Source organism: Asparagus officinalis, chromosome 5 (assembly GCF_001876935.1).
Source record: "Asparagus officinalis chromosome 5, Aspof.V1, whole genome shotgun sequence".
Lineage (NCBI taxonomy): Eukaryota > Viridiplantae > Streptophyta > Magnoliopsida > Asparagales > Asparagaceae > Asparagus > Asparagus officinalis.
In genome coordinates, this window is record NC_033798.1 from 96369710 (window position 1) to 96396580 (window position 26871).

The window sequence follows — 26871 nt, forward strand, 5'->3', positions numbered from 1 at the left end:
GTCAAGTGGGAGATGTTAGTCTGACTTGGTCTTGTGTGACCAAATCAATGCTTCTCAAGTGAAGAGAAACATGGGATATGGAGTTTGTTGAGAGAAAATCTCTCAGAGGCAGTTTGAGGGGGGTGGAGATAATGGGATTTCGGCCTATAAATAGTGGATTAATCTCCATGAGAAAACAAAACAAAATCAAACCCTTACCCATTACCGGAGCCCCTCAAAATCTGTTCTTCTTCTTTGATTTCGTTCAGAGGTAGGTAGATATATAAAGGTAATCTACCTTAACCTAAAACGTGATAAAGATATAGATTATATATATGTAACCAGGCCTTGTTATCTACTAATTTCTCCTGAGGTTCGATGCTAACCTGCACTTCAATGTAACTTTTCGGTTCACGTTACCATATATTGGATATTTTATACCAGAGGAAAAACTTCCCTTGTGACGTAATAAGGACGAATTTTCAAAACCATCATATTTGCAAACATATTCTCCAAAAACGACCCGTTTTAACTTTATTTGTCAAAACCGACCTACTGGTTTCAGCTCTAGGGCTGAAACCAGGTCGGTTTTGGTGAAAAAAGTTCACAAACTTTACGGGACTTGAAGTCCCGTGAAGTTTAGCAGCCATTTAACTAAGTTGCTAAATTTCACGGGACTTGATGTCCTGTGAAGTTTCTTAAAGTGACCAAAATCCACGCGATTCTACTTCTAAAATTATACAACTAGCCCCTCGACTTCTCAACAAATTTACACAAAAACATATATGTACTTACTTGCTACTAACTAGAGGGTACACTAACATGGGCGTACCAATCCCATCCTTCAAAATCTCATCCTTCAAAATATTATACTTGTTGCTAACTAGATGGCACACTAGCACGTGCCTCGGTCTCAGCCATCTTCACACTTGTGAGGAACTCCACGCAACTCACCTCCGCGCTAAACTCCAACCCACGCACATCTCGGCCACTTTCTGCAAGGAGGAAAATAAATTCAAACAAACTTCACGGGACTTCAAGTCCCGTGAAGTTTGTTTGAACTACGAAACTTCACGGGACTTGAAATCCCGTGAAGTTTAGTAGCTTGGTTAAATACCTGCTAAACTTCACGAGACTTCAAGTCCTGTAAAGTTTCGTAAGTTTTTTTCTTCAAAACCGACCTAGTTTTAGCCCGATGGCTAAAATTGGGTCGGTTTTGAAGAATATTTTGAAACTAGGTCGGATCATTTTTGCAAATAGAACGGTTTTGAAAATTTGTCGGACGTAATAATTATCCAACATATTCCAAGAAGAAGAATGACTTTAGATATGTGATAATGTGAGCTTAGTTAATTTAGCAGTTTTTGCATATGTACCCCTCAGATCTTCAATATTCATAAACTTAACCCTAAAGTATTGGTATTTACAAAATTACCCTTTAAAACTATCATATTGGATCTTTGTACCACTCAAACTTAATAATGTTGGTTTCTAAACGAGGCACCGTCAAACTTTCCAATAGGTTTGCAACAGTTTCCACTTGAAAACTAGAATTGTTAAGTGAAAGGGGTAGAAAAAAATCAATGTGTAAGAATTGTCATGTAATTTTGCAAACACCAAGTTTTGGAAGGTACGTCTGCAAATATGGAAGGGGTATATATGAAAAATCCCCCAACTCCAACTATTCTATGGATCCTTAGTAACATTGTGGGTATCTTGTCTCTTCTTTGACGGTGGACTTTTCCAGTTGAATTAGCCCAGCCCATCGCAGCTATTCCTTGTAAGTTTTCGTATTGGGCTTAAAAACTTGTGCTCTATGTTACCACTAGCCTCGTCTGCATATGTTTCATGTTTAATGTATCAAATTTATCAATACACTAAACCTATCGGGATTACCGCTGTTTCTAAGCTACAGTGCACCCAATAGTTTAGTATTTTTATTATTTATCTACTATTTACTATTATACTACCTACTAAATTTTTAGAAAATTTCATTGTCGCCATGTACTATAGCTTTTAAAACTTGAGAAGGTGGCAACGAAAAATATAATAGTAACTGAACCACAGTTGACCTCATAAACCACAATAAAACCACAGTCAAAAGCAACAGTCAAAATAATATCTTCACTCTATCAAGAACAAATGAAATACAAACAAGTGCATTGACAGCAGCTAATAAGACAACACAGTCATATATAAATAGTTGTTTATTTTAGAAAACCCCCTTTAAATGATAAATTCTAGGAAAAATATACGTTTTATCTCACCAATGCTCAATTGAAAGAAGCAGATAAAAATAAAAAAATAAATAGAGATTTATTTTTTTACTTTGACTCCGTCAAAGTTCATCCACTTTTCACTTTAAAACCACGGAAATTTTCAACACTTTTATACCCTAAAGCTTCAATGTCATTTCACTTTGATACCCCAAAGTACCATTTTACCATTTTCATATACCAAAGATTCTATCTCATTTCACTTTGATACATTTCTCTACATATTATTGGATTTTCTATTAAATTTGTATCATGTGCTTACCAACTGGGTAAAAGAGATCTAATGTATCACCTGTTAAGGATGTAATATAAATTTAGTAGAAATTTAACATAATATAACGGGGTATCAAAGTGTAATTTGATTGAAACTTTGGGTTATAAAAGTGTCAAGAAATATTTTGGAGGTATCAAAGTGAAATGGGATTTATACTTTGGAGTGTCAAGGTTTTAAAATGATACTTTGAGATATCAAAATAAAAATATTGGAACCTTTGAGGTGCCAAAGTGCAAATAAGCTAAAATAGAAAAAGATATGAGTATATTTTAGAAAAAACCCCTTTCAATGGTTGTTCCTCAGGTAGCCCTCCCCGGCTCTAACCTTCAAAATGGCCCAGAACTCACCTTAGGTTTTCCTTATGTTTTGGGTTCTCAAAAAATAATTAAAAAAAACAACTTTCACTTTCAACATTATTCAAAAAGCCCCTCTCATAACGTCGAGCATAGTTTCACATGTGTACAAATTTAGCATGACAATATTTTTGTCTATAAAAACTATGGTTCATGTTTTTTTTTTTTTTTGAAGATCGTTGAAAGTTAAATGAGATTATCTAGGAAAGGCCCAAACTTAAGGGGGGTTTTGTTATTTTTTCAAAAGAGAAAGCCCATATTTCTGTAAGTACTCTCTACCCATAGCCCAAGACATACACAAATAAAATTGCTTCCTAAGCTTAAGAAGAATGGAACTCAAGCCGCTTTTCTCATTAAGAAAAGCAATTTACATAATAGAGTGGCTACATCTCTTGCATTCAGGGAAAATCAGTAATGAATCTAAATCTGATGAGCTCTTGTAGATGAAGTAAGACCCATTAAGTTTCATTTGGACTTAGTGGGTCAAAAAAAAGAACATAATACCATGCAAATACATGACTATTATTATCAAAATGAATAGAAACATAAATATAGTATGTGGTTATCTTAAGTACAGCTCTAAAAAAAATTATTGACAAACTAAAAAGGAGTTTCTAAACTAAATATTTAACAATTATTTTTTGCCCTCTTTGACATACTATACAACTCACAAAATATTTTTATCCAAAAATTTTAAAATAAAATTTTCAATGAAATGTTTAAACATGGTAAGATTAGTACCTAACTATGGATGAGCAATTAGTAAACTATGTTGCTACAAGTTCTCTCCAATTTGTTAATCATAATTAGATTAACCTTTAATTATGTATAAGTAACTACAAAATCATTCTCATTGAATAACTGGAGCTCACCAAGTGTCGGTTTTGTTTCTTTTTCCTATTCTCTCTTCAACTTCTGTGAGAGATGGAACTTAAACCATTAACTTTTACATTTTTTTCTTATTAATTTATTAGCAATACATCTTAGAAAAAATATTTTTATTCACAAATTAAGGAATTCCAAAATAAATAATTAAATCATTATTTTTTTGTTTTGTTCACGTTAATGTTGCAATAAGGTCAATTATGCTGGTTTCTTTTAAAACAAAGCGCAAAGACAAGACGGAGAAGCTTCTACACCACAATCTCGAGAGGCCAAGAGTATCCACATATACGAGCCTTGAGGGTTTTATTTGCTTGAAGTGACTAGTGAATTTTAATATTGGGATTCACGTGATGCATACTTTATTTAAACCAGTGCATTTATCATTTGAGTGACACTACGGTCACACTGCCCATCACACCATGAGACACAACCCCCCTCACAGCTACAGTACACGGGCCTACTTTAGATTTTTTAAAAAAATCTAAAGTGGGCCCGTGCACTGTAGCTGTGAGGGGGGTTGTGTCTCATGGTGTGGTGGGGAGTGTGACCGTAGTGTTTTTTTTATCATTTTAACTGATCTATGTTGTTTCTTTTAAAACCGTCAAAAGAAAGATGTGGTATTCATTGTTCAAAAGAGCAGTGCAAAATCCTTATAATTAATTTCGGCTTATATGGCAGAGTAAATTGAGCAAAACAATACGGAGAGAATATTAAATGGCGGTTTGTTGGGATGACTCTAGATTCTAGAACATGGATGCGCGAAGTTGAACTTACACTTTTCTATCTCCAGTCAAGCCGTGACGAGTCTCTAATAAAGGAGGGGAAATAAAAAGAATAATCTCCTAATCATTCAACACACCGAATCATGAAAATGAGATTGAATATTTTAAACGGAATATAAAAAGAAGAAATTTTCAAACTAAACTCATTCTCATTTCTATTCCTAAAATTTGACCCACTTCAAATTTAATTACGAAATCGACCCACTTTCTAGTCATGTTAGCATAGTGATCAGAAAGTGGGTCGATTTAAAAAATTCTCGTTCCAAATTAGTCGGGATTGTCAACCCCGACTAATTAAGAGCTCGCCCACTACCCTGTTGTGGTTTGGCACCTAAATAAGTCGGGGTTTGAAACCTCGACTAATTTAGCACAAATTTAAATTTGTCGGGGTTAGGAACCCCGACCATTTCAAAACATCTAATTTGAAATGGTCGGGGTTCCCAACCCTGACCATTTAGCAGAGTGGCCACCCTACACCAGAAATGGTCAGGGTTCTCAACCCTGACCATTTTGTAGAGACCCTCTAACCCATATTCTGCTGGAAAATCTCACCCCTGCTAATACATATCAATCCACAAGTTTAACACAAACTCTCTTGCTACGCATTTATCAATCCATAATCAATAAAAACACAAATAAACACATATCTTTATATAATCATTACATCTATAACATATATTTAACAAAAACGTAACATTCAATTCCCTTACCAAAAATCCAACCATAATCAAGCCACAATATCATTTCAAACTGTAAACATCATAGCATTTTAAACATAAACATTGTATGAAGTAAATCTAAAATTAACAAATATTTAGAACTCCATTTTCCTCTCCCTCTCCATCTCCCTCTCTCTCTTCTTCCTCTCCCCCTTCCCCGTTCACCTTCAACATGAGCTCGGATGATCTCAACGTCCGGTTGTGTGTGAACTCGTGAGCGCATGACATCCTCATCAACTTGAACCTGCTGTGAACATCTGGCTTGAGCTTGTTGTGAGCCTCCAGCTTCATCATGTGCATAACTTGAGCCTACTCCCGTGTGTCCTCGGACCCGTTGACGCTTGTACCCTATGAGTCGTTCCTCACGTCCATCACGTTTCGCATTACACGTCCTCCTAAGAGTGGACTGAATCTTTTCTATGATGCGAACAAACGCGTTCCTCGCCCCTGGCTTAGTAGTCGTTCTCAATGCATCATGTGCAATAAAAAAGCAACTGCATCGAGTTCTTGTACCTATAAGATAAAAAATGAAAGAGGACTATTAGCAAGTGGATGGTAATAAAATAATAATTATAAAATAATTATATATTTTGCCTATACATTTACCAACTCTCTCAACGGGACCTCTCGGTATGTACTCCTTGGGTGCTTTGTTCTCCCGAAATATCTGGAATATGTTTCTTTTAATCCAAATTGTCAGAGCACACGGTCAGACACGTGCATTTCGACAATCTCAAAACATATAATCGGGACTCGAGCACGCCATATATCTTCACCTTTCCTACAAATATCTGGTAGTGACTCTAAGGCCAGTTCATAGCGCATCCACTTGATCTATAAAGAAGATTAAGTAAATTTACATATCAGTAACAAATGATGTATTGATTGAATATATTTAGATATTATGATTTTATACATGTTCATCCTCCATTTGATCAAGCTCATTCATGTAGAAGTTTTCATGACCCTTTGTGTGTTTGTGTTGATTATTTGCACACTATCTCATTTGCATTTTAGTTTATGTTTATATCGCCCTTTGTTTATATTACATATTCTTGCTCGTAATTAGTTGTATATCATACTTGCAAGTATAAATTGTTAATAAGTTTTAAATTAACATTAAAATCAGATTAGATTAGCACATTACCCTATTCACCCCCCTCTAGGTTAATTTCAGTAACAACATCTCCATCCACTCTGAGGCCAAGTAAAACCCCAACATCATGCAATGTAATCGTCGACTCTCCTTGGCATTGTTCAATCAATGCCGTCAAGAGAGCCCAATCAAGTCTTACCCATTTAATTTGTGAACACTAAAAAAACCTACTTGGCAAACATAATATTGAACATGTGGATCCGTCAAATCCCAACTCGGATTTAAACGAGTATGATCAGCAATAGTAATACTCAGGCCCTGCATATATTAAACTGTATAAATGTTCAGTAACAATCAAGAACATTGAAACATTGAAATGATTGAAAATGATAAAATTGTAATTTACCTCCCCAGAGTCTATCTTTGGGGATCAATGTCGATCTTGGTCATAAAGGACCTCATATGTCAATGGACCCGCCTCCATACTGTAAATATCTACACATATGAAGATAAAATATGTCAGTATTATGACGTATGCTAAATTAGAAATTGAATAAAATTACAGATTTTATATATAAGCATTGACTTACAAAGGAAGTAGAATAAAATTATAAATTAAATAAATTGTGCCCATTAATTGGTATCTATTTGGATTGGTAGGACAATGAGATCTATTATGACCCGGTTGTCTGCATTATCCACACCTATTTTTTTTGGAGCTCATTCCCGTCCTTCATTCATTGTACCTTTTATGCGTACTGATCACGGACGTCCAACATGTCTTTTATATTCAGGAGATAACACATGCAGCCCGTTATAGGGTGACTTTATTGATACCACTCAGAAGCGCAGTAACGACTACCTACAATTTGATGAAAATACTGCTTGTATGAATCTCTATAGTGGTTTATTAATACCACTCAAAAGTGTATGTGTAATACGAAATATTTGCACTCCTAAATTGCTTGGGTGTAACTGCTATAACATGTGAACATGATAATTTTTATAATTCTGGTATGTTACAAGTGCATGTGCATTGTGTCCCTCGTAAATTGATGGTGTAATTATGACCGTGTTTGTCTGTAACCTGCCATTCATCTACAGCAAATCTAACAATCTTCGTTGATCTCGCCTGCTTGACACGAGCTCCTACAATCTCTTCATGTTTTAGTTTTAATAACGTCACCCACTTTATTCCATCCTCTCATCGCTTAACAAAATAGTGATTGAGTCTATAAAATATTCTTGCAACCAACACCTGTATGTGCATTGCTCGAGCCCCCTTAAGTACCCTATTGAAGCTTTCAGAATAATTAGTTATCATCATGCAAAACTGATTCCCTCCATCTTTACTTAATGCCCACCGGTCGACATATTCACTTCCCAAACTACTCTCAATCCAGTCATGTGCAGCTTGAGATGTTGCCTTGATTTGATCTCGTATCTGATCGTACACACATGTTTCGGGTGTACAACCCGCTTGCCAAAGAAGGTTTTGTAAATGTATCTGACCAAAGCTCCTTTTAAAATTGGCTCTAATGTATCGTAAGCAATAGCGATAATGGTGATGAGAGTTAAATCTTTTGTATAATGCTTTTGGAATACCTTTCATCTTATCGGATATATAAGTAATTTTTCTAGGAGGAAACACATTAAAAATATATAATTGAATGCAAGAAAAAAATCACTCATAATTTTCACTGTTCTCGACCTCCACAACTGTGAAGGCCAAAGGAAATAGGCCACAATTTGCATCTACTCCTGTAGCAATAAGCAATTAATACACCCTTATATTTACCATATAAGTGTGTGCTATTAATACTAAGAACCGACCGATAAAATTTAAATCTCTCGAATGAAGGACCAAATACGTAAAATATAGAGGTGAATTGATGAACTCTCGGATTGATCTATTTGGTTATGAGTTTGTATTCAGTTCCAGAATTGCTTCTTTTGATCGCATCAAGATATTAAGGTAGTGTCGCATAAGACTTCTTCCAATCACCAAATATTTTTGTCATCACAATTCTCTTTGCATTCCATGCTTTGCTATATGATATTTCAATGAACTTCATATCTAACACTCTCTCAATTATATTACCAGGAGTTAGTTCAAGCTTCTTCTTTAATTTTGGCATAATCAACCACGCTATGTAAGAGGCAGATGCACCACTGTGATCTTGTTCTAATATCGGATTGCTACATGTGTGAACATCGTATTATTTTATGATTCTAAAATATCAATTATGTTTCTTTCGGCAAATGCATATAACTTCTAAGGACATGCGTAATCAGTTTCATTTCCCTCGGCCCAACCTTTCCTTTGTATATTCATAAAACAAATTGCATCATAACTTGTGTGATTGCTTTTAACTTGCTTGAATTTGACATTCTTTTTGATTGAGTAATCACGAATAACATCAACCAATTAGTCCTTAGTCTCGAATAAATCACCAACTCTGAAAGGGACATCATCATCTCTTCTATGAGTTAAACTTTGGCCAATGCATATATCTTGTACTATGGAAGAACGAATTCACTCATCATTTTCAAACTCGTCGGGGGGTGATTCTTCGTACTCAACATATTCATTATTAACATAAGCCTCATCAGGCCAATCTGGATTCTCTTTAATATCTTCACTCACAGATTACATGCTATCAATTGGTGCACTATCTTGCTCTTCACCTTCAGAGTCGTTGCTTCTTTCATCATCTTCAATTATTACCCCTCTTAACGGCCTCATATTTTTATAAGAGACTTCATTGTTCATGATATTTGACGTTCCACCGAATGAAGGTGCACTTAGATATTGAAAATGAGTCCGCTCCATTTCACTCGAAGAAGAAAGAAAACCATCAGACTCAACTCTCAAATCTAACATGCGTGAGAATTCTCCTGAAGATATATGCACTTTGAATATTTGGCACGGACTATATGGTAACTTTTCAATAAACAATTCTACCGTTGGTTGCGACTTGCTCAAATTAAACATAATACTCATATGATGATCGTTTAAGATCTTAACTGTGAATGTTCTATTAAAAGTTATGGGCCAATTGCATATTATTTTTAGTTGGTATTCTCGTGGGTCAATTTTCATAATTTGGTGTAATTCCTTAACCAAGTCACAGTAACTATATGATTGCAAGATCATTAACGATATTGTTACCCCTCCGACGTACATTAGCATATTATTCATTCCATAATTAATTTTTTCACCATAAGAGCAAGCAATAAAAATCATGTTATTCAACCTATGCAAAAGAAGATTATATGATTTAAATGCAAAAAAATTTAAAAAATATTATCAGGGCATCGAATAAGAGAGGAAAACCTAAGATGCAAATAATCTCATATAATTTTGATCAAAAACCCTAAACCCAAATTGAAAATCCTAAACCTTAGAATTGAGCATTTTATGCCCTAAAAGTTTAATTTTAATTTTAACAATTAACACACAAAGCATTCGAACCACCGCAAATAGAGTGGTTGATAATAAATTTTAAACCTTAAAATTTTATTTTTGAGAGAAAACCCTAGATTTTTACATGTTAAAAAAGGGGAGAAGGAAAAAAAATTACCCTAGAGATCTTAAGTAATTTTTCACGACGAATTTCAGCCGCAAAATGGGGTTAAAATTGAGATGGGTTGCAGTACAACGAGAGAGTGACCAGAGTTGGAGAAGAGAGATGCGGCTAGGAGAGATGAGGTTGGGAGAGGAGGGTTTCAGTTACTTTATATAGGGGGCGGGACCCAGAACAAGTAGTTAGGTGTAATACCCCAACCCTTGAGAGGGTGATGTGATTAGTATTGATAGATTTGATTGGAATACTCATACCACCAAGATGCATCTTCTTTTCGGGAACCCAACTCTTAGAAACTCCAAAGTTAAGCGTGCTTGGCCTGGAGAAATTCTAGGATGGGGGTGACCCTCTGGGAAGTTTTCCAGGGAGCGCGTGAGTGAGGACAAAACGTGCTGAAAAGACACGTGGTGGGTTGTGAGGCCAGTCCATCAGATATAATAGCGTACCGACTCCGGGATTCCGGGGCGGGACGTTACAAATGGTATCAGAGCAAAGCCAACCGGAATTGTGAGAGCTAAGTGCTATGTGGCGCAAAGTGCTACGTCAAGAGGGCGGGAGCTACATCTTGAGGCCGTAGGAGCCACTTCTAGAATCTCACATGGATGGTACGGTCTTGGATGATATGATTTGGCGCAACGAGGACGTTGCGAGTTTAAGTGGGGGAGTTTGTAATACCCCAACCCTTGAGAGGGTGATGTGATTAGTATTAATAGATTTGATTGGAATACTCATACCACCAAGATGCATCTTCTTTTCGGGAACCCAACTCTTAGAAACTCCAAAGTTAAGCGTGCTTGGCCTGGAGAAATTCTAGGATGGGTGACCCCGGGGAAGTTTTCTAGGGAGCGCGTGAGTGAGGACAAAACGTGCTGAAAAGACATGTGGTGGGTTGTGAGGCCAATCCATCAGATATAATAGCGTACCGACTCCGGGGCGGGGCGTTACATCAGGGTTGACAACCCCGACTATTGTGTCACTTTGCTAATTTTCCACTTCCCCAACTAGGGTTGACTGCTCTCTGCTAAATGATCGGGGTTGGGAACCCCAACCATTTCGAATTAGGCATTTCAAAATAGTCGGGGTTCCCAACCCCGACCATTTTTGCAATGGCTAAATTAGTCGGGGTTTCGAACCCCGACTAATTTAGCTGCCAAATTACTGAAGCGTTGTGGACGAGCTCCTAATTATTAATTAGGATCACGATTTTTTTTTTAAATCGACCCACTTTCTGGCAACGATGCTTACGTGGTGAGAAAGTGGGTCAGTTTTCATAATTAAGTTTGAAGTTGGTCGAATTTTGGGAATAAAATTGAGAATGAGTTTAGTTTGAAAATTTCTTCAATATAAAAATAATCAATGATATGTCCCTTAATTGTTCTAAGGAAACGGTTAATCAATAATATTTTCGCTAACACGGAGAGAGCCGCGCATTGTTTAAACTACTGCCAAAATTGGTTAGTTAAAGCTGTGAGCATCACATTAAGTGCTTTACTAGACTAGTTGAGGGAGGTGATGAGCGCTGCTGAGGTATAGATGAGGGGTGTTATCTGCAATTTACCGAAATTTGTAAATATGATAGACTTGACGGGCATAACGAGAAGAAACCGGAAAAGAAAAGTGGGAAAAAAAATTAAAGAAAAAAAAGAGTTCTGGTACATAAGAGACCGTGCCCAAATACAAAATCCAAGTAAAAGCTCCATCCGATAAAAATCGAGAGTCCAACTCTATAAAAATATTTGATCAGCTGTTGAGTCCACTTCTGTTCTCCGAATCCAGCGTTCAACGCTCTTTCTCTTGTAAGAGAGATAGAGACCCGATGAGAGGGAAATTGCATTGAAGGAGGAAGAAATCAATATTCAACCTCTAGTCTCTTCCTTCCCTTTGAATCTCTTGGATCTCTTTTGATCTTTGACAGGAATTAACTCCAATGGGATTGACGCAGTTCTTACCGTCAATTAATTGGGAGGAGGAGTCTTATCCCAATTACGATGACTTCATCGCTCTCCCAATCCTCGTCGTCTTCTTTCCCATCGTCAGATTCTTTCTCGACAGATTCGTGTTTGAGGTAATTAAAAAAAAGGAAAAAAAAGAAAGGAAAAGTGTAGATGATGGTGATTATGTTCTAAAAATTTGATTTTGCCCGGTTTAGGTTGATGGTTGATTGCTATCTGAACTGTTTATTATTATTATCATCATCATCAAATTTTCGTATTTGAGGTTGAGTGATTAGTTTTTGATTTTTTAGCTGTTTATTCAATATTTGAGTGTATTGAAGCTAGGGGTGCAAACGGATTGGCTACGGCCCAGATATGATAATTGCCATTTTCATATCCGCTTATCAATCATGAATATGGATACGAATACATACATGTCTCGTGTGCTTGGTAGTGAGGTGTCTCATTCTCATCCACTCTCTAACCCGTGTGAATGTTGTCCTTCATTTGAATAAGTGGATGTGAATGAGTCACCTCACTACCAAGCACAAAAATGTTTGGTGCTAAATTTCTCCATATTGTTCCATACATACATACATACACAATGATCAAAAACACGGTTTTATTATCCGTGCGGTCCGAGAGCAAGTCAAGATTAATTGGATTATGTGCCGATTAATCAGATTATGCCAAATTATGCGTTTTTGAATTTTTTAACATATATTTATTATTTTTCATACATAAAAATGTATATAATTCATAAAAGATAGAACATATACTAAGAAAAATGCCAATAAACATTTGACTGAATAATCAATAACTAACTAACTAATTAAACACTCAATCCAACGCATCCATTATCCATGCATACATCATAATAAACTAACTACTCAGATAAAAGTTACTAATTAAACACTTAAATTAAAATAAAACCAAAGCATTTAGTCTTCCTCATCATCCTCATAACGAACACCAACATCCAACTCTTCTTTAGAGGGAGCCTCAAAATCATCATTATTATCCTTATCCAAATCATCTTTATTAATCCCTTCATCAGTCATGTCATCAATAGCTGCACTAGAAGAACCCTCTTGATCTGTCCTCTCCCTAGTAGCATGCCTCCTGGGTATCCTTCTACTCCTCCTACGCTGGTCTTCATTAGCCCCACCAGCATCGGCAACAATTTTCCATGAAAGTATGCTACCAGAAAAGATCTCCTCTTCTTCTTCATTCTTCCTTTCTTTAACATTGTCGAGCTTCCAGTGCAATGCTCTAGAATCATCATTAGCTAGAAGCACGTCCTTCCTTTTGCTACTCTTTGTTCTTCCTTCTCTTTTTTGTATGAACTTTCTATTGACTTGCAACAAATGCAAGATCATTTAGCCTCTTTGGGTCTAGCTGGTTCCTCTTTTTAGTATGTCGACATATTTTACAAATCAAGATACATATTTTACAAAATTATTCGTGCCGTTGAAACTCATATAATAACGTTTTGACAATCCACTTCCCGTAAGCCTTGCATTCTTGTACTTCTCCATTTCTTCTTGTGCAACCTTGTCCTACGCCTCCTCCATCCCCGAAAGAATACATCAAGACAATAGTAAATGATACTCCTAGCAGCTATAGTCTCGTGAGGCGTCTTATCTCTATAGTGGTAATAGAGAGTCAAAAAGTAAGTTGCCAAATGTAGTGGACTGTCTAGCCTGTCTGTTGCATGCTTTTCGATAATCTCAACAATCGGTTGATAAACAACCTCCTTCCTATTGCAAGCAAATTTTATCTCATTCTTGGCATCCTCCAGTATACCATAGATAAAGCCCATGGAGGGCCTCCTTTTTGCAACAACAATTCTCAGTAGCTTGAAAAGAGGAGCATAAATTTTGATTAACAATTGTGTATCCTTCCAAAAAATCTTGGAATGGACTGTATACTTGATAGCTACTCTCTTAGATGTCTTGGCCCATCTGTTCTCTTCCCACTCAGGTGAAGAGACCATAACGGCTAACTACGGCTTCTTCTCCAGCAAACTAGTCAAGCTAAGGAAGGAAGTGAAAAACCGTGTAACTCTTGGGCGATGGGCGAACAAGTTTCTTTCTATTAGTAAACTTGTGCATCAAAGAAAGAGTACTATGATGCGAGCAGAGAAATATCATGAGATTCCTCCCCTTCTCTGTCATAGACTTAAACTTTGGAAGTTTCTCAATATCCTCCAGCATCAAATCAATCGTGTGTGCCACACAACTAGCCTAGACTATATTCGAACACTCATCTTTCAACTTGTTCTTTGCAGCTATGTTAGAAGCAACATTATTAGCAACCACCTGCACTACACAAGACTCTCCAATCTCCATTATGCAATCTTCAACCCACTTGTAGATGTAGTTTGCCGTGTGGGCATGCTCGGAGTTTTCGATAGATTTGATGGAAACTTGTGCCCTCATCGCAGTGGATGCACAAGTTCATCACACTCATGTGCCTCCTGTCAGTCCATCCATCGGTAAGAATACTATAACCGTACTCATCCCACCATTGCTTTTGCTTCTTCAACCTTCCCTTAGTCTTATCACATGCTTTCTTCAAAAGAGAAAGTCTAAATTGATACTGACTAGGCCCCTTTTACCCCGCCCCATACCTCCCAATCGCCTCACATGCGATATCAATTTCCTTCATGTCAAATACATGAAAAGTAAGTCCCAGTACATATGCCCACATTCTCAATTTTTCATGAGCTAAATCTCTCCACTGCCTCCTCTCAGTCTCATTAAGCACGGTTTGCTTCATTTTACCATTTGCAACCATCTTATCTAATAGACCGAAGATACGTGGCTTCTTCAAGTTAATACTAGCTAGCTCGGGTGCTTCCTCCTCCCTCTTGTTTGAAATGCGGACCTCTTGTCTCATCTCATACTCCATCTTCTTCTTGTCGTTCTTTCTCATCTTGATTGCATCTAAGTTCTGTCGACAAGCTCGCCTGTCCTCATCACTTGCAAGAGGGCATCCCTTTACTTCTTCACCAATTCTGGCAATGTGTTGTTTGAGATGGTTGACTCCTCCCTTCATAACCTTCATGCACTTCTTATATTGCACAGTAAGATGACAATCCTTCTTCATGAGCTTTCTATAATTCCATCCCACGTCAGTAGAACCAGGAGATTTTTTCAGTATTTGCTCACCACTATTGTTTGTCTCTCGTATCATGCTTGAATTTGCGGTCATTGATGACCATTGATGATGACATAAATCAAGAAATCCTACACGTATAAACGCAAAATATCACATTTAAATAATAATCACCACATTGGGCTTTGGAGAGTCTTAAAGTAAAGCATAGGGTAGTCAACAGTGAATGCCCATAATTATTCTGCTATCATAAAGCTAGTGGAAACATTATTCACAAAAATGAATGTCAAAAACTAATATCATAATTTATAGAGCTCTGAGTCTAACTACTCACACTCATTATAACAGAAATACTCAGAATAACAGAAATAGATCAAGAGACAACATGTATGCTCCCCTTTAACTTTCATCATGCACAAGGCAGCTTGGGGAGCACATTGATTCCCAAAAGCATAGCAGCCTCCTTGATCAAACTGGTATTATTAAAATATAAGCATATAATCTACAAGCTTTCCATAAGTCCAAAGATTCATGAATGCAAATGGATGATTGTTTAAGCTTTTTATATGAGATGACGAACAAAAATGAAATAACTTTCCTAATGTTTCTTCCCTCCAGCTCTATTTGGACTTTCATGTGTGTTTGCTTCCTTTTATAAACTTCTCATCAACAATCATTTGCCTTTAGTCACTATGATCATGCAAATTCTAGATCGGATCTTTTTATGAAACATTCTACAAATGTTTTCATCCAGCAAAGGGATGCCTCATTTAACTGCAGTTGGTCTTAACTAGATGAAATCAAAAGAACCCAATAATTATAAATAAAAAATATGGAAACTTTTATAATGACCAAAAGCATTAGTTTTGAGTTTTCTAACCTTCGAAGGAGAAGTCCACGGAAGATGGTAAAGACTCGAAGCTTCAACGAAAGATGGTGAACACTACAAGAAAAAGACGGTGATTAGGAGATCCAGAAGAAGATGGAGAAGATTGGAAGATGAGATCTTGCCGGCGGTGGAAGAGGAAATCCAGCGGTGGAAGAAGAGATCCGATGGTGAAGAGGACAATCGATGGTGAAGATGGAGAGGGGTTTAGGGTTTTTCTTTTTTTTTTCCACAGAGACAGCGGAGCTAGGCTGTAAAAGGAATCGGGACTTAGGGGATAAGTATTTGAGTGGTTTTTTAGGTTTAAAACATTTACAGGTTTATTTTTTGGACCCGAAACCCGTTAATACCTATCTTAAAACTCGCCCATATACTCTTTTTATGCAGGGGAGTATGCGGTTTTCGCTCAATTATGCGGCTGTTGCATAATTGAGCGAATTAACCCATTTCTAAGAAGAAATGAGCCGATTCCGCATACTTGCCCGCATATGTGGGGGTGTAATATGTTTTTTGAACACTGTACATACATACATGCATACATATAGATGCAAATCAAATATGAGAAAACCATATAAGATTAAAAAAAATAGTTTGTGTGATAAGTTTGTTGACATGATCATTATATCTGAAAAGCTAAGATTAAATCTCTTGACCATCAAAATTAATCTCTCTCTCGACCATCAAAATTAATTTCAAATCAATTAATATATAGAATCAAAACAATTGCAATTGTATGATCAACATATGTTTGGATATTTTGGACATGGATCCAGATATTTCTCTACATATCCATATTGGTAACCATATTTTATCAGGTATAAATATTTAGTAACCATATATGTATCCTAACGCACACGGACACAAATATTTTTGCGGATGCAAATATTGTTTTTGCACCTAAAATTAAAGCAGATAACTTTAAATTACATCAACAATTCAATAGTTTCTCAAAATTAATTTTTTTTGATGGAGTTGTAAATGTACATTCTAGGTCTACGTAAATGTACTCTAACATGCCTCTGTAGATTGAGGGTCTTTTCACAGGCTTCAACTCATAAAAGATGATCTTTTTTTAAATTGGAGTATAAATTCGTGGCCATTAAGATTCAAATCCGGGTTGCCCTGACATGATGTTAAAGGATCGTGCCGTAACCCCAAAACTTCAAGTTTATGGTGAGAGTTAACGAGTATAATTTTATATTCTAAATCTCCCCAAGTTAAGCATATTTTCATGGGCACCTGGACTTGCGGAGCGATATCATTTTTCGTAGCCAGCAAAGTTTGAGCTTGTGTTGCTCTGGTACCATGCCAGGATCCGCACAAAACTTTGAAATTGAGGTGAAGGGTTGATGGTTATAATTTATACTCTAACAGGATAATTTTAAAAGAGTTATAAGATGCATTATTATCATCAGATGGCCTCCTAGGCTCTAGGTTACCTTATCTAGGTGCTTCAGCAACCCAAAATCATGGGTGCAAGATGCTTAGGCATGCACTATCCAATGTGATATGCCCATGGGACTTGGATAAAGCGCAGAGGCTGCCATGGACGATCGTTAAAGGATTTCATTGTTGGGAAGCTGCTCTTTTTCTGTTTTGTGTTGCAAATGCATCTTCATATGAAAAATCTCAGCCATTTTCTTACACATAGATGGAATGAGAGGGTGGCCATAAACATTCCGGGGTTTACTTTGCTCTCATTTCTACACCAGGGCTTGATAATGATATACTTGAAGGCAGTAAAGGGACACATGACAAAGGGTAATAGATTTAAGTTGAAGCTCAAATTCTGACGTTTTAAACTTTGAAATGGTGACTTAGAAAGAGGATTTCATACCCTCTTTCAGTTATCCCCCATTACTTTTCCCTCTTTTTATCTTCTTCTTCTGGTATAGAAACCAATTTTCAAAACCTACAGAGATTTTTAGATCAGTTAACCTCTACCATCTGCACTCTCTTTTTGACATCTTCCTACGTTTTATCCTTTTATCTCTTGGCACTTGCTTTTCTACTTTAGGTGGTTGTTAGGCGGTTAAGGTTTAAAACAAAGGAGAAATGGTATGCATTTCTAGCTTAAGAAAACTTTTATTTCTAAAATACAGAAATTTCGATAATGTTGTTAAGGAACTTTACTTTGTGAGACCATGAAACATATACAAATTTTTATCATGAGAACAAAACCTCATGGGAATATATTGTTTTAGCTCTTGTACTGATGGAAACCAACAATCTACAAGTTGCAAATATATTTTCCTAAGACCATACGTCTCTAAAGAGTAAAGAGCAACAATGAAGAGTAGTTTAAAATTATAAATAAACTTCTATGATGAATTTATTAATATGGTCTCGACCCAAGAGTTAAGTTATTTTATATACACTCTTATTCACTCACTCACAAGATCACCTCATTTGACAAGTTAGGAGATTAGTCCTTAGAATCCTTCTTGATGTTTGTTTAGCATAAGCCTTACTTGCGGAAGTGTTACGGAATCCCAACTCTTATTTGACAAATGCATTTTTTAGCTGCCTCAGAAGTTTCTAAGAAACGTGGCCCTAATAAAAAGAAAAACATCAATATCTAGGAATTACATTTTCTTTTATGCACCTTTCTCTGAAGTTTAGAAGCCATGAATTTGAATATCTTCATGTGAGTTTTCTGTTATATCGTACTTGTACTAAGCGAGCACCTCTCGAGTAATAACAGAGTTTTTCTATTGTATATAGACAGTATTTTAGTATTTTCACATAGAATTTGATTTCTAGGCCCTGTTGTCAATGTTTATATGAGATGGAAGTTTGGATCAATGTGACAACACAACATCCAGCAGTCAAACCCTATAGAAAGCAGAAGAAATCTTGTTATTCTGTATGTACTGTAGTGCTCTCAGTCAATGACAAATTTCAGCTTTCTGTATAATAGCAGCTGAAGGGTGTCAGGATAAACAATCAGAATCAGGCCTCACTAATTAAAATGATAAAATAAGATTCTTAAAAGCATTGAGTAGAACATAAGACTAGTTGTGATCCTTGTGTTGACTAATGCACTTATATGTTTATTCAGTATTATTAAGCTTGAAGCATTTTAGCAAGCGCAACACAATATATTACTTCACAGGCATAAGCATACCGTAGAAAAAAAATCTCTTTTATTCAACCTTGTGAATGCTCATGTATGGCTTTGCAAATTCTTGTACCATAAGATCAGATCCCAACTTAAATGAACTGGGCGATCATTGTGGAGCGAAGGGAGTATTATGCCTATGATTTTTCATAACAAAGTGCACCCACAAGAAGGGGTAGACATGATGCAAATGCTGATGTATTGTTCAGAAATTAAAAATACTGTACTATGCTGTTGCTAACTCCTTGTTATATGCACCTACGCTGGGCATTTTCTTTAAATGGTTGTTCTCTCAGCCCTTCTACTATTCCTGGTTCTTGCTAATTGCCAGCTTCGGATCGATTGAAATAGGCACACGACAAAAATGCTTCTACAAGGCGTCTGTTTCTGCTATGGCACATACTGAGCAATGTTAACCACTATATGAAGAATAAGCCTTACATACTTTCACTGATTGTGTATGTGGTTCCATTTTAATATAGTTGTGATATCATTTTCCCCTGTCTTGTAAATAAGTTTCACATCTAATCTAATTGATACATAAAAACACAGTTCCTTATCTCATCATTATTCTATTTATTTTTTATGTCTTAAATTAGATTCTATTCAACTTTCCAAATTCTTAACTTTGTTATTTAATAATTGTGTAGATAGGTAGAACTTTCAGCTTTATTACTGGAAAAATCATTTTTTGTCATCTGTTGTGTCTTTTGACTGGATGTATTACTGCTTTTGTAGAAAGTGGCACAGAGGCTTGTTCTTGGAAAAGGGCATGACAAACCTAATTATGAAGTTGATGGAGGGAGAAAGAAGATTAAAAAATTTAAGGAATCAGCATGGAAGTTTGTTTATTTTCTCACAGGAGAGCTTTTGTCTTTATCTGTTACATATAATGAACCATGGTTTGAAAATACCAGATACTTTTGGGTAGGACCTGGAGATCAAGTCTGGCCTGATCAAAAGATAAAGTAAATATTTATATAAATCTCTACATGCTTTGCATCAACTTATCCAATGGCTATATTGTCTGTCTATATCTGTTGATCAAGTGCTTGCTTCTCTTCAGATTGAAACTTAAAGGTGTTTACATGTATGCTGCTGGATTCTATACATATTCCATATTTGCATTGATGTTCTGGGAGACACGACGATCAGACTTTGGAGTGTCCATGTCCCATCATGTAGCAACCGCCATTCTTATAATCCTATCATATATACTCAGGTTTGTCTCCGACTGACCTGGAAATTAGTTAAAGTCGTGTTCTCACCGATTTTCAGTTGACAATCGTATTAATTTAGTGCTTTCAACTTTTCAGACGTTATTTATATGATGTTATATCTGGGATTTCTGATTTTATCTTTTCTCTTAGATTCATGAATACTTTTCAAACTGACTGAACTCTTTTTTCAGTGAGTGCACTACCTCAATGCATTAGTCAGATTCAGGACATGGTTGGTAGTCTCTACCCTGAAAGGTGATAAAAGATGGAAAATGTAAAGAAGTAGGAAAGTACTGGTTATTTAACATTCTATTGAGAATTTGTGACTGCACTGATTCTCTGCCTTTATTTTAGGATGTACGGGGCCCAACTATAATGTTTGGGTGTGTTTTATTGCCCAACACTTTCAGTGCCATAACTATTGTTGTTAGATGTGCAATCTGCTGATTTTTATTTCTGATCTGTGTAACTTGTGCTGCTGCCCTTGATTTAAATGCAGATTCAACCACCGGTTTGATACTCCCCTACCCCACCCCCAACCAAAGAGAAAACCCAGTGGTCTCACTGCAGAATGGGTTCTGAGTTAGCAAACCAAGATGTTATAATTTGGTGGGTGTAGTTATAGTTGCATGTCTTCCATGTACATCATCCCTTATTTTTAAATTGGCCACACACAAAGCAAAGAGGAAGCATACCCTCATAGATAGGTATTGTTTTACATGTGAATCCAATAATATGGACAAATGGCAAAAACTGATACGGGTGTATCTTCTCTTCGGAAAACCGATCCTCATGGGAGCTTGAGGATAAGTGATTCTCATGATATCTTGAGAATAGTGGTGTGAAGCGACACGACGGAGCACAGGTGGAAGCGTGGAACGAGACGACGAGCAACAGATTCGAAGAATCCAGATTTCAGCTCGTGAGTCGACTCATACATGTACATGAGTCGACTCATCAGGTTGAGTCGACTCATGCCTGTCATGAGTCGACTTACGAAACCCAGCCGTTTTGTCAAAAGTTTCTGCTCGGTCGACTCACCAGTTTATGAGTCGACTCATCAGTCATGAGTCGACTCATATGCAGTCATGAGTCGACTCATCGAGGTTTCCTAGGCAGACTTGGTTTCTGTTTTGAAGGAATCCTAGTTGGGTTTGGTTTTAGTTATTTACCAGATTGCCACCACGTTGTAAACCCTATAAATAGGGACTGTTTAGGGTTCTAAACAGGGAGAAAGAGGCCAAGATGTAGATCTAAAGGGTTTTAGGTCTAAGTGAGATCCTGATCAAAAAGATTAGGGTTTAGATGGTGAGGATCTTAGAGATCTTAGATCAGAGAGAGATTCTAATCTTTGTATTAGGGTTTAGAGAGGATTGAGAAGTTGTTCTCGATTCTAGTGAGATTGTGAGGTAGAGATTTGTAATAATTGATTCTTCATAATCTAGAGAAGGTATTTTTGTTCACCATACTGAATTGTTCTTGTGTTTTAGTTGTCTTCTTCTCAACCCACATTTTGGTAATTCCGCGACCAAAGGGTGCTCGCACGGCGACTCGTATAAAATACATTGATTGATCGAGAGTTACATGATAAAGGTGGGGCAGTGTATGTGGCATTTTAGCAGTGTTGTGAATTAACTAACATCTGCTTTCCAGTATATGGACACAATTCTTTTAAAGGAACTTATGCACATCTATTATGCCCATTGAACTCAGGATTTGAATTTGCTATGTGTAGTTTGACATTTTTTTAGTTGTTTCTTGAGTAAACAGCAAATAGATAGGCTACTTCACTATGTTGAATCTCACAGTATGCTAATTGCATGCCATGTGAATTTGGTGTTATCATTGCCATACAACTCTATAGTAAGTGGGTACAAAACTTATGTGCATGTAGTGCATGTAGCATGAGACATGTGTTGGTTTTGATTTTGTAACCCTGTGTATTCGAAGTCAGCAATAACACTTGTGTCAAGCGCTTCATGCTTACAACAAATCAATGAAATGCGCTCTTCCAGATACTATTCTATGGTGTCTTACCTAGGAAACTGATGCAACGTAGGTACTGCATATGATGAAATGCGTTCTTCCAGATACTATTCTATGGTGTCTTACCTAGGAAGCTGATGCAACGTAGGTACTGCATATGGCATTAACCCACTGAAATAACATGATCGATGTGTTCAGTAGATTTATACATATTCTACTTATATAGCTCTTCAATTATATCTTGGTCAAACTTACATGGTGAAGTCAATACTTGGTTCAACCAAGGAGATCAAAATAGGCAATCATTTTCATATTTATAACTTCTTATTTGACGCAATATCAGGAGCGAATAATCTATAATATTTTTTATGATGCTTCTTTACATTCTAGCTTAACTTGTTAGCAGGTATAAAATATATTGTCACATCATTTGTAAATATCATATTTGATGGTTACATTACCTATGATTACTGAATATTGTCTGTCATTATGAAAATTAAAAATATCATCTGTTTGTTATCTTTTTCTTTGGAGCAGGGATCAATTTCACTAGTATTTGTGAAAGTGAGATTGAATTTCCGTAGGCTGCAGTGCAGTAGACTTGCCACTTTGTTGTGATTGTACTGCCCTAAATGGGAGCATAGTTGCTTCTTAAATGGGAGTATTTCATGTGTTAATGTTGTCGTAGATATTTTTTGTTAATTAAGAAGGTTGGTACATATCATAGCACTTCTATTAGCTGTCCATTCCAGATGCAAGAGAAAACATTTGTGCAACTCAAGAGTGGATTGGGCTTAATCACGCTAAATAATTTGCACATAGCAATAGGTTATTATATTGTGGTACTTTCTTCTTATGGAATAGAGTATCTGTGGCTTAATCAATAAATTCTAAACACAAATAGACAGACGCATTTCTGGACCAAAGAAAGCTTTGTGTATTCCCCCTTCACTCTGTATATATTAAGTCAAAGACCAAACCAATTGATCCATCAGCGACAGAACTGCTGATTCTACTTACTGAAACCACTTGTCCTGCTTGTATATTTGTTGAAAAGCGTAAGTTGCAATGGTTAAAAGTATGCACATATGTGCTGTAAGAAACCAATGCTTTTTGATCATTGTTAGAGTATAGAGTTGCAACCATCAACCCTCATCACAAGTACAGAGTTTTGATGTAGTGACTGAGACTATAATATGGTAGCAGAGCAACCCAGAAAAAATCTTACTGGCCACAATTTCTCAAGCGTACCCTCCGGGTGTCAAGGTTTCAGTCCATGAAGGGAGCTCAACAGTGGATACCCTTGAGTTTATAAAATTTCATTCTAAACGCTTTTAAACACACAATTTCCCCCCATAGTTTAAAGATATTTGCACCCCATTTGAATTTTAGCCCACCTAAGTTGGGAATTTAATCAATTTGTCAAGAATTCTGTATTATAACATCATATATAAATTTTTGGGAAATATTGAAATAGTAATTTGTCAATCGTTCCCCAAGAAAGTTTTTCTGGATCCACCAATGGTGCTCAACCTGAGGGGTCATGTTAGAGTGAATTACAACCCCCAACCCTCAGCGAACTTTGGAGTTTCAGTGTGGTGGCTGGACTTTAAGAATCATAATACAATTTCTGTTTTTGTTACAATTCATTTACTTTTTCATTCTACATCAGCATTTCTAACTGAAGCACTTTATTTTTTTCTGTGATCTGGCATTCTTTTCTTTGTTCTTAAACAGGTTTGCTCGTGTTGGTTCAGTTGTTTTGGCTCTTCATGATGCATGTGATGTATTCTTGGAATTGGGAAAGATGTCAAAATATAGCGGCTGTGAGTGGCTTGCTGTTCTTTCATTTCTTCTTTTTGTTGCTTTATGGGTATTACTGCGTCTCATGTACTTCCCATTGTGGATTCTTCGAAGTACAAGGTGAGTATAATTTTCATTTATGTACTCTTTTTTTTTGTTAGTTTTTGTTGCATCCTCTGTAAGCTGTTTGGGAGTAGCTAGATTGTGTTACAAAAGGAACATACCAATGTCTTTAAATTTTCTCTTGGAAAAAATTGGTGGCTTTTCACGGCTTTTGATGAATCCTTCAAGCATGTAAGTTGTTCTTTAACATCTGTAGGAGTTTATTGTAGCCAAAGCTGAAATTTGACGATTAAAGGAAGCTACTATATGACCTATTACAAAGAACAAAAGACACCCATTGTTCTTTCAGTTACTCATTTCTGGCTTCTTTTCCTCAGACGTACTGGTCATGCAACTGAAGTGCCTATATCTTTTCATGCCTTCTTATCTCATTATTTATGTTAACTAAACTTATCCTAGCTCGTTTTCTCTTGGCCATTGTAATCAAACTTTTCTAGACGTGGTTACTTCCATGCAGTTCACAATACTTCACTAAGATACTTTTTTTCATGAGCAACACAATATTTTCCTTAACGCAAAACATAAACCATAATTTTCCCTTTAGCCTGTAGATTTATTTAGTCTAGCTTGAGGACAAGATTAGGACCTTGCGTTTGTAGAACTCTACAAACGTAGCTGCACAAAGCACTTTAAGCTTCCAATTTGAGACTTGAATAATGCATTTTAAGGCAAGCCAGGAAGGTTATTACCTACTCTTTAATGTCATTTATGAGATTTCCTAATAGTTCCAGGGGTTTAGAATAAATTAAACTGTTTGGAATGTGAGGGTTGGGGATTTCTTATTTATAGAGTTAAAAGGGTTTTTGTGAAAAAATCACCAGATCTGTTATGTGTAAATATTTAACACTAACAGCTTCTTCTGTGTTTTGTCAGTTATGAAGTTTTATTGACTTTGGACAAGGAGAAGCACAAGTTTGAAGGGCCCATATACTATTATGTGTTCAATACACTTCTATTTTCCTTGCTTGTTCTTCATATTTATTGGTGGGTATTAATCTATCGGATGCTGGTAAAACAAATTCAGTCAAAAGGGCAGATAGGTGATGATGTTCGGTCTGGTACGTGCTATTCCTTTTAATTTTACTTTCGGTAGATGCATGTGAAAGTATAACCTCATGCGGATGAATAGAGTTCTGAGCATAAATAATTATACTGTTCAGAAGCATATCATTTTTCTATTGATCAATAATGAGATCACGATAAATTTTTAAGTTTGTCGGTTTCTTTCAAGGTGAAAACACTAGCTCTGCACTTGACCTTTCACGCATTTTGATTTCTTTTTTATTTTGTAGATTCTGAAGGCGAAGATGAACATGAAGATTGATCTATTGAATTGTTTCCGTGCATGCCACTTCAACCTGGTCATTTTCATATCATTATTTCTGATTTATTTAGTGTGTTCCAGTATCTAGAACACAAAGTACATGGCGATAATTTGAAGCAAGATCAACCTCTTCTAGTTTTGCAGCTTGACCTCAGAACTCAGCTTCAATTATTGCAGCTGTATGTACTTTTATTCTTTGAGTATGTGAATTATCATCATTGGAGATCCCTTCTTTTGTATATCAGCTTTTAGAAAACAGATTTGAATATAAGAAGCTAGAATAGTGCTGATAAGGTATTGCTGGTGTTTTCATCGACGGTAATTCTGTGTGTCAAAATCATGGGTGATTATTTGTAGCAGGTGGATAGACTGTATCTAAGCTTTGATTCATTTCTTATAGAACAAAATAGTGCGCGCAGCCATTTTTCTACCTGCAGGGCCTGAAAACATGCTCCAAACGTGTAAATTTTTTTTTTGAATCATGAAGTTGTTTTCTTGCGAAAAGTTTTAACCGCTGTAATCTTTTGCATCGTAAGCCTTCTTTTTTTTTTATTACTGCAATGTTGAGTGCCATGGAAAGTGCATGCTGTGGATAATCCTGTGCTTTATCGCTGCAGGGGGTGCATAAAGTGCCAGTCCTACGTAAAAAGTGTAAAGCCTTTGATGCTTCTTTTGCTGCTGCTGCTGCTGCTGCTTATTTTTATCAGCCTTTTCGTACAAGGATATTCACCTGTCACCTAAAGCTTGCCCTGTTATGCGTATCCTCTTTGTTAACAGGGTATTCTTTTCATACCCTCCTTTGCACAGGCCTCCCCTAACATCTTCGATATCGAAACGATAATGGCCAAGTGCAAAAGGGAAGAATTTTCCTTATAAAGGTGGAGGGCACTGGCGAGTTAGGGTTGGGGAAAATCATATGAAGTGAGTATATTAGCATATTGACGAAGGGGAAGCAAGTATAAGAGAGTATCTTTTAAAGGTTGGTCTGAACAAAACGGACTTGAGGAAATCAAATCAAATGCGGAGTTCATATATAAGACAACGAGCAAAAATACCAATCAAAAAACTAGAGAGAGTGAGAGGGCTTTACATGAAATCCCTAGGGGCAATGCTCACTTTTTATTTTCTTTTTATTTTCTTTTTATTTTCTTTTTTTTTTTCGCTTTCGCCCTTTCCTTTTGGAGACTTTGCCTCCTCATTGGTGCTGGTGGCTACTACGGTTTCGAGCATCATATTTGAGAGTGGAGAAAAGAACAAAAAAGATGTGTTATTTGATCAGGACTCAGGAGCCACAAAGTCTAGTGTGGTAAAATCTAGTTTCACAGCAGTGAAAGTTGGAGCCAAGCTTTCATGCACCCTTCCGACCAAACATGAAGGCTAAAAGTGACGTCATTCCTTTTTTA

The 26871-nt window shown here is 36.5% G+C and overlaps 1 protein-coding gene across 1 annotated transcript; it reads left to right on the forward strand.

The window, feature by feature from the left end:
• Positions 11627 to 25607, forward strand: LOC109840276 (ASC1-like protein 1). Its single transcript, XM_020408848.1, has 6 exons — positions 11627 to 12016; positions 19751 to 19980; positions 20079 to 20234; positions 23956 to 24141; positions 25018 to 25202; positions 25437 to 25607. The coding sequence occupies exons 1-6, from the start codon at positions 11879 to 11881 to the stop codon at positions 25466 to 25468; spliced, it is 927 nt and encodes a 308-aa protein (XP_020264437.1). The 5' UTR covers positions 11627 to 11878; the 3' UTR covers positions 25469 to 25607.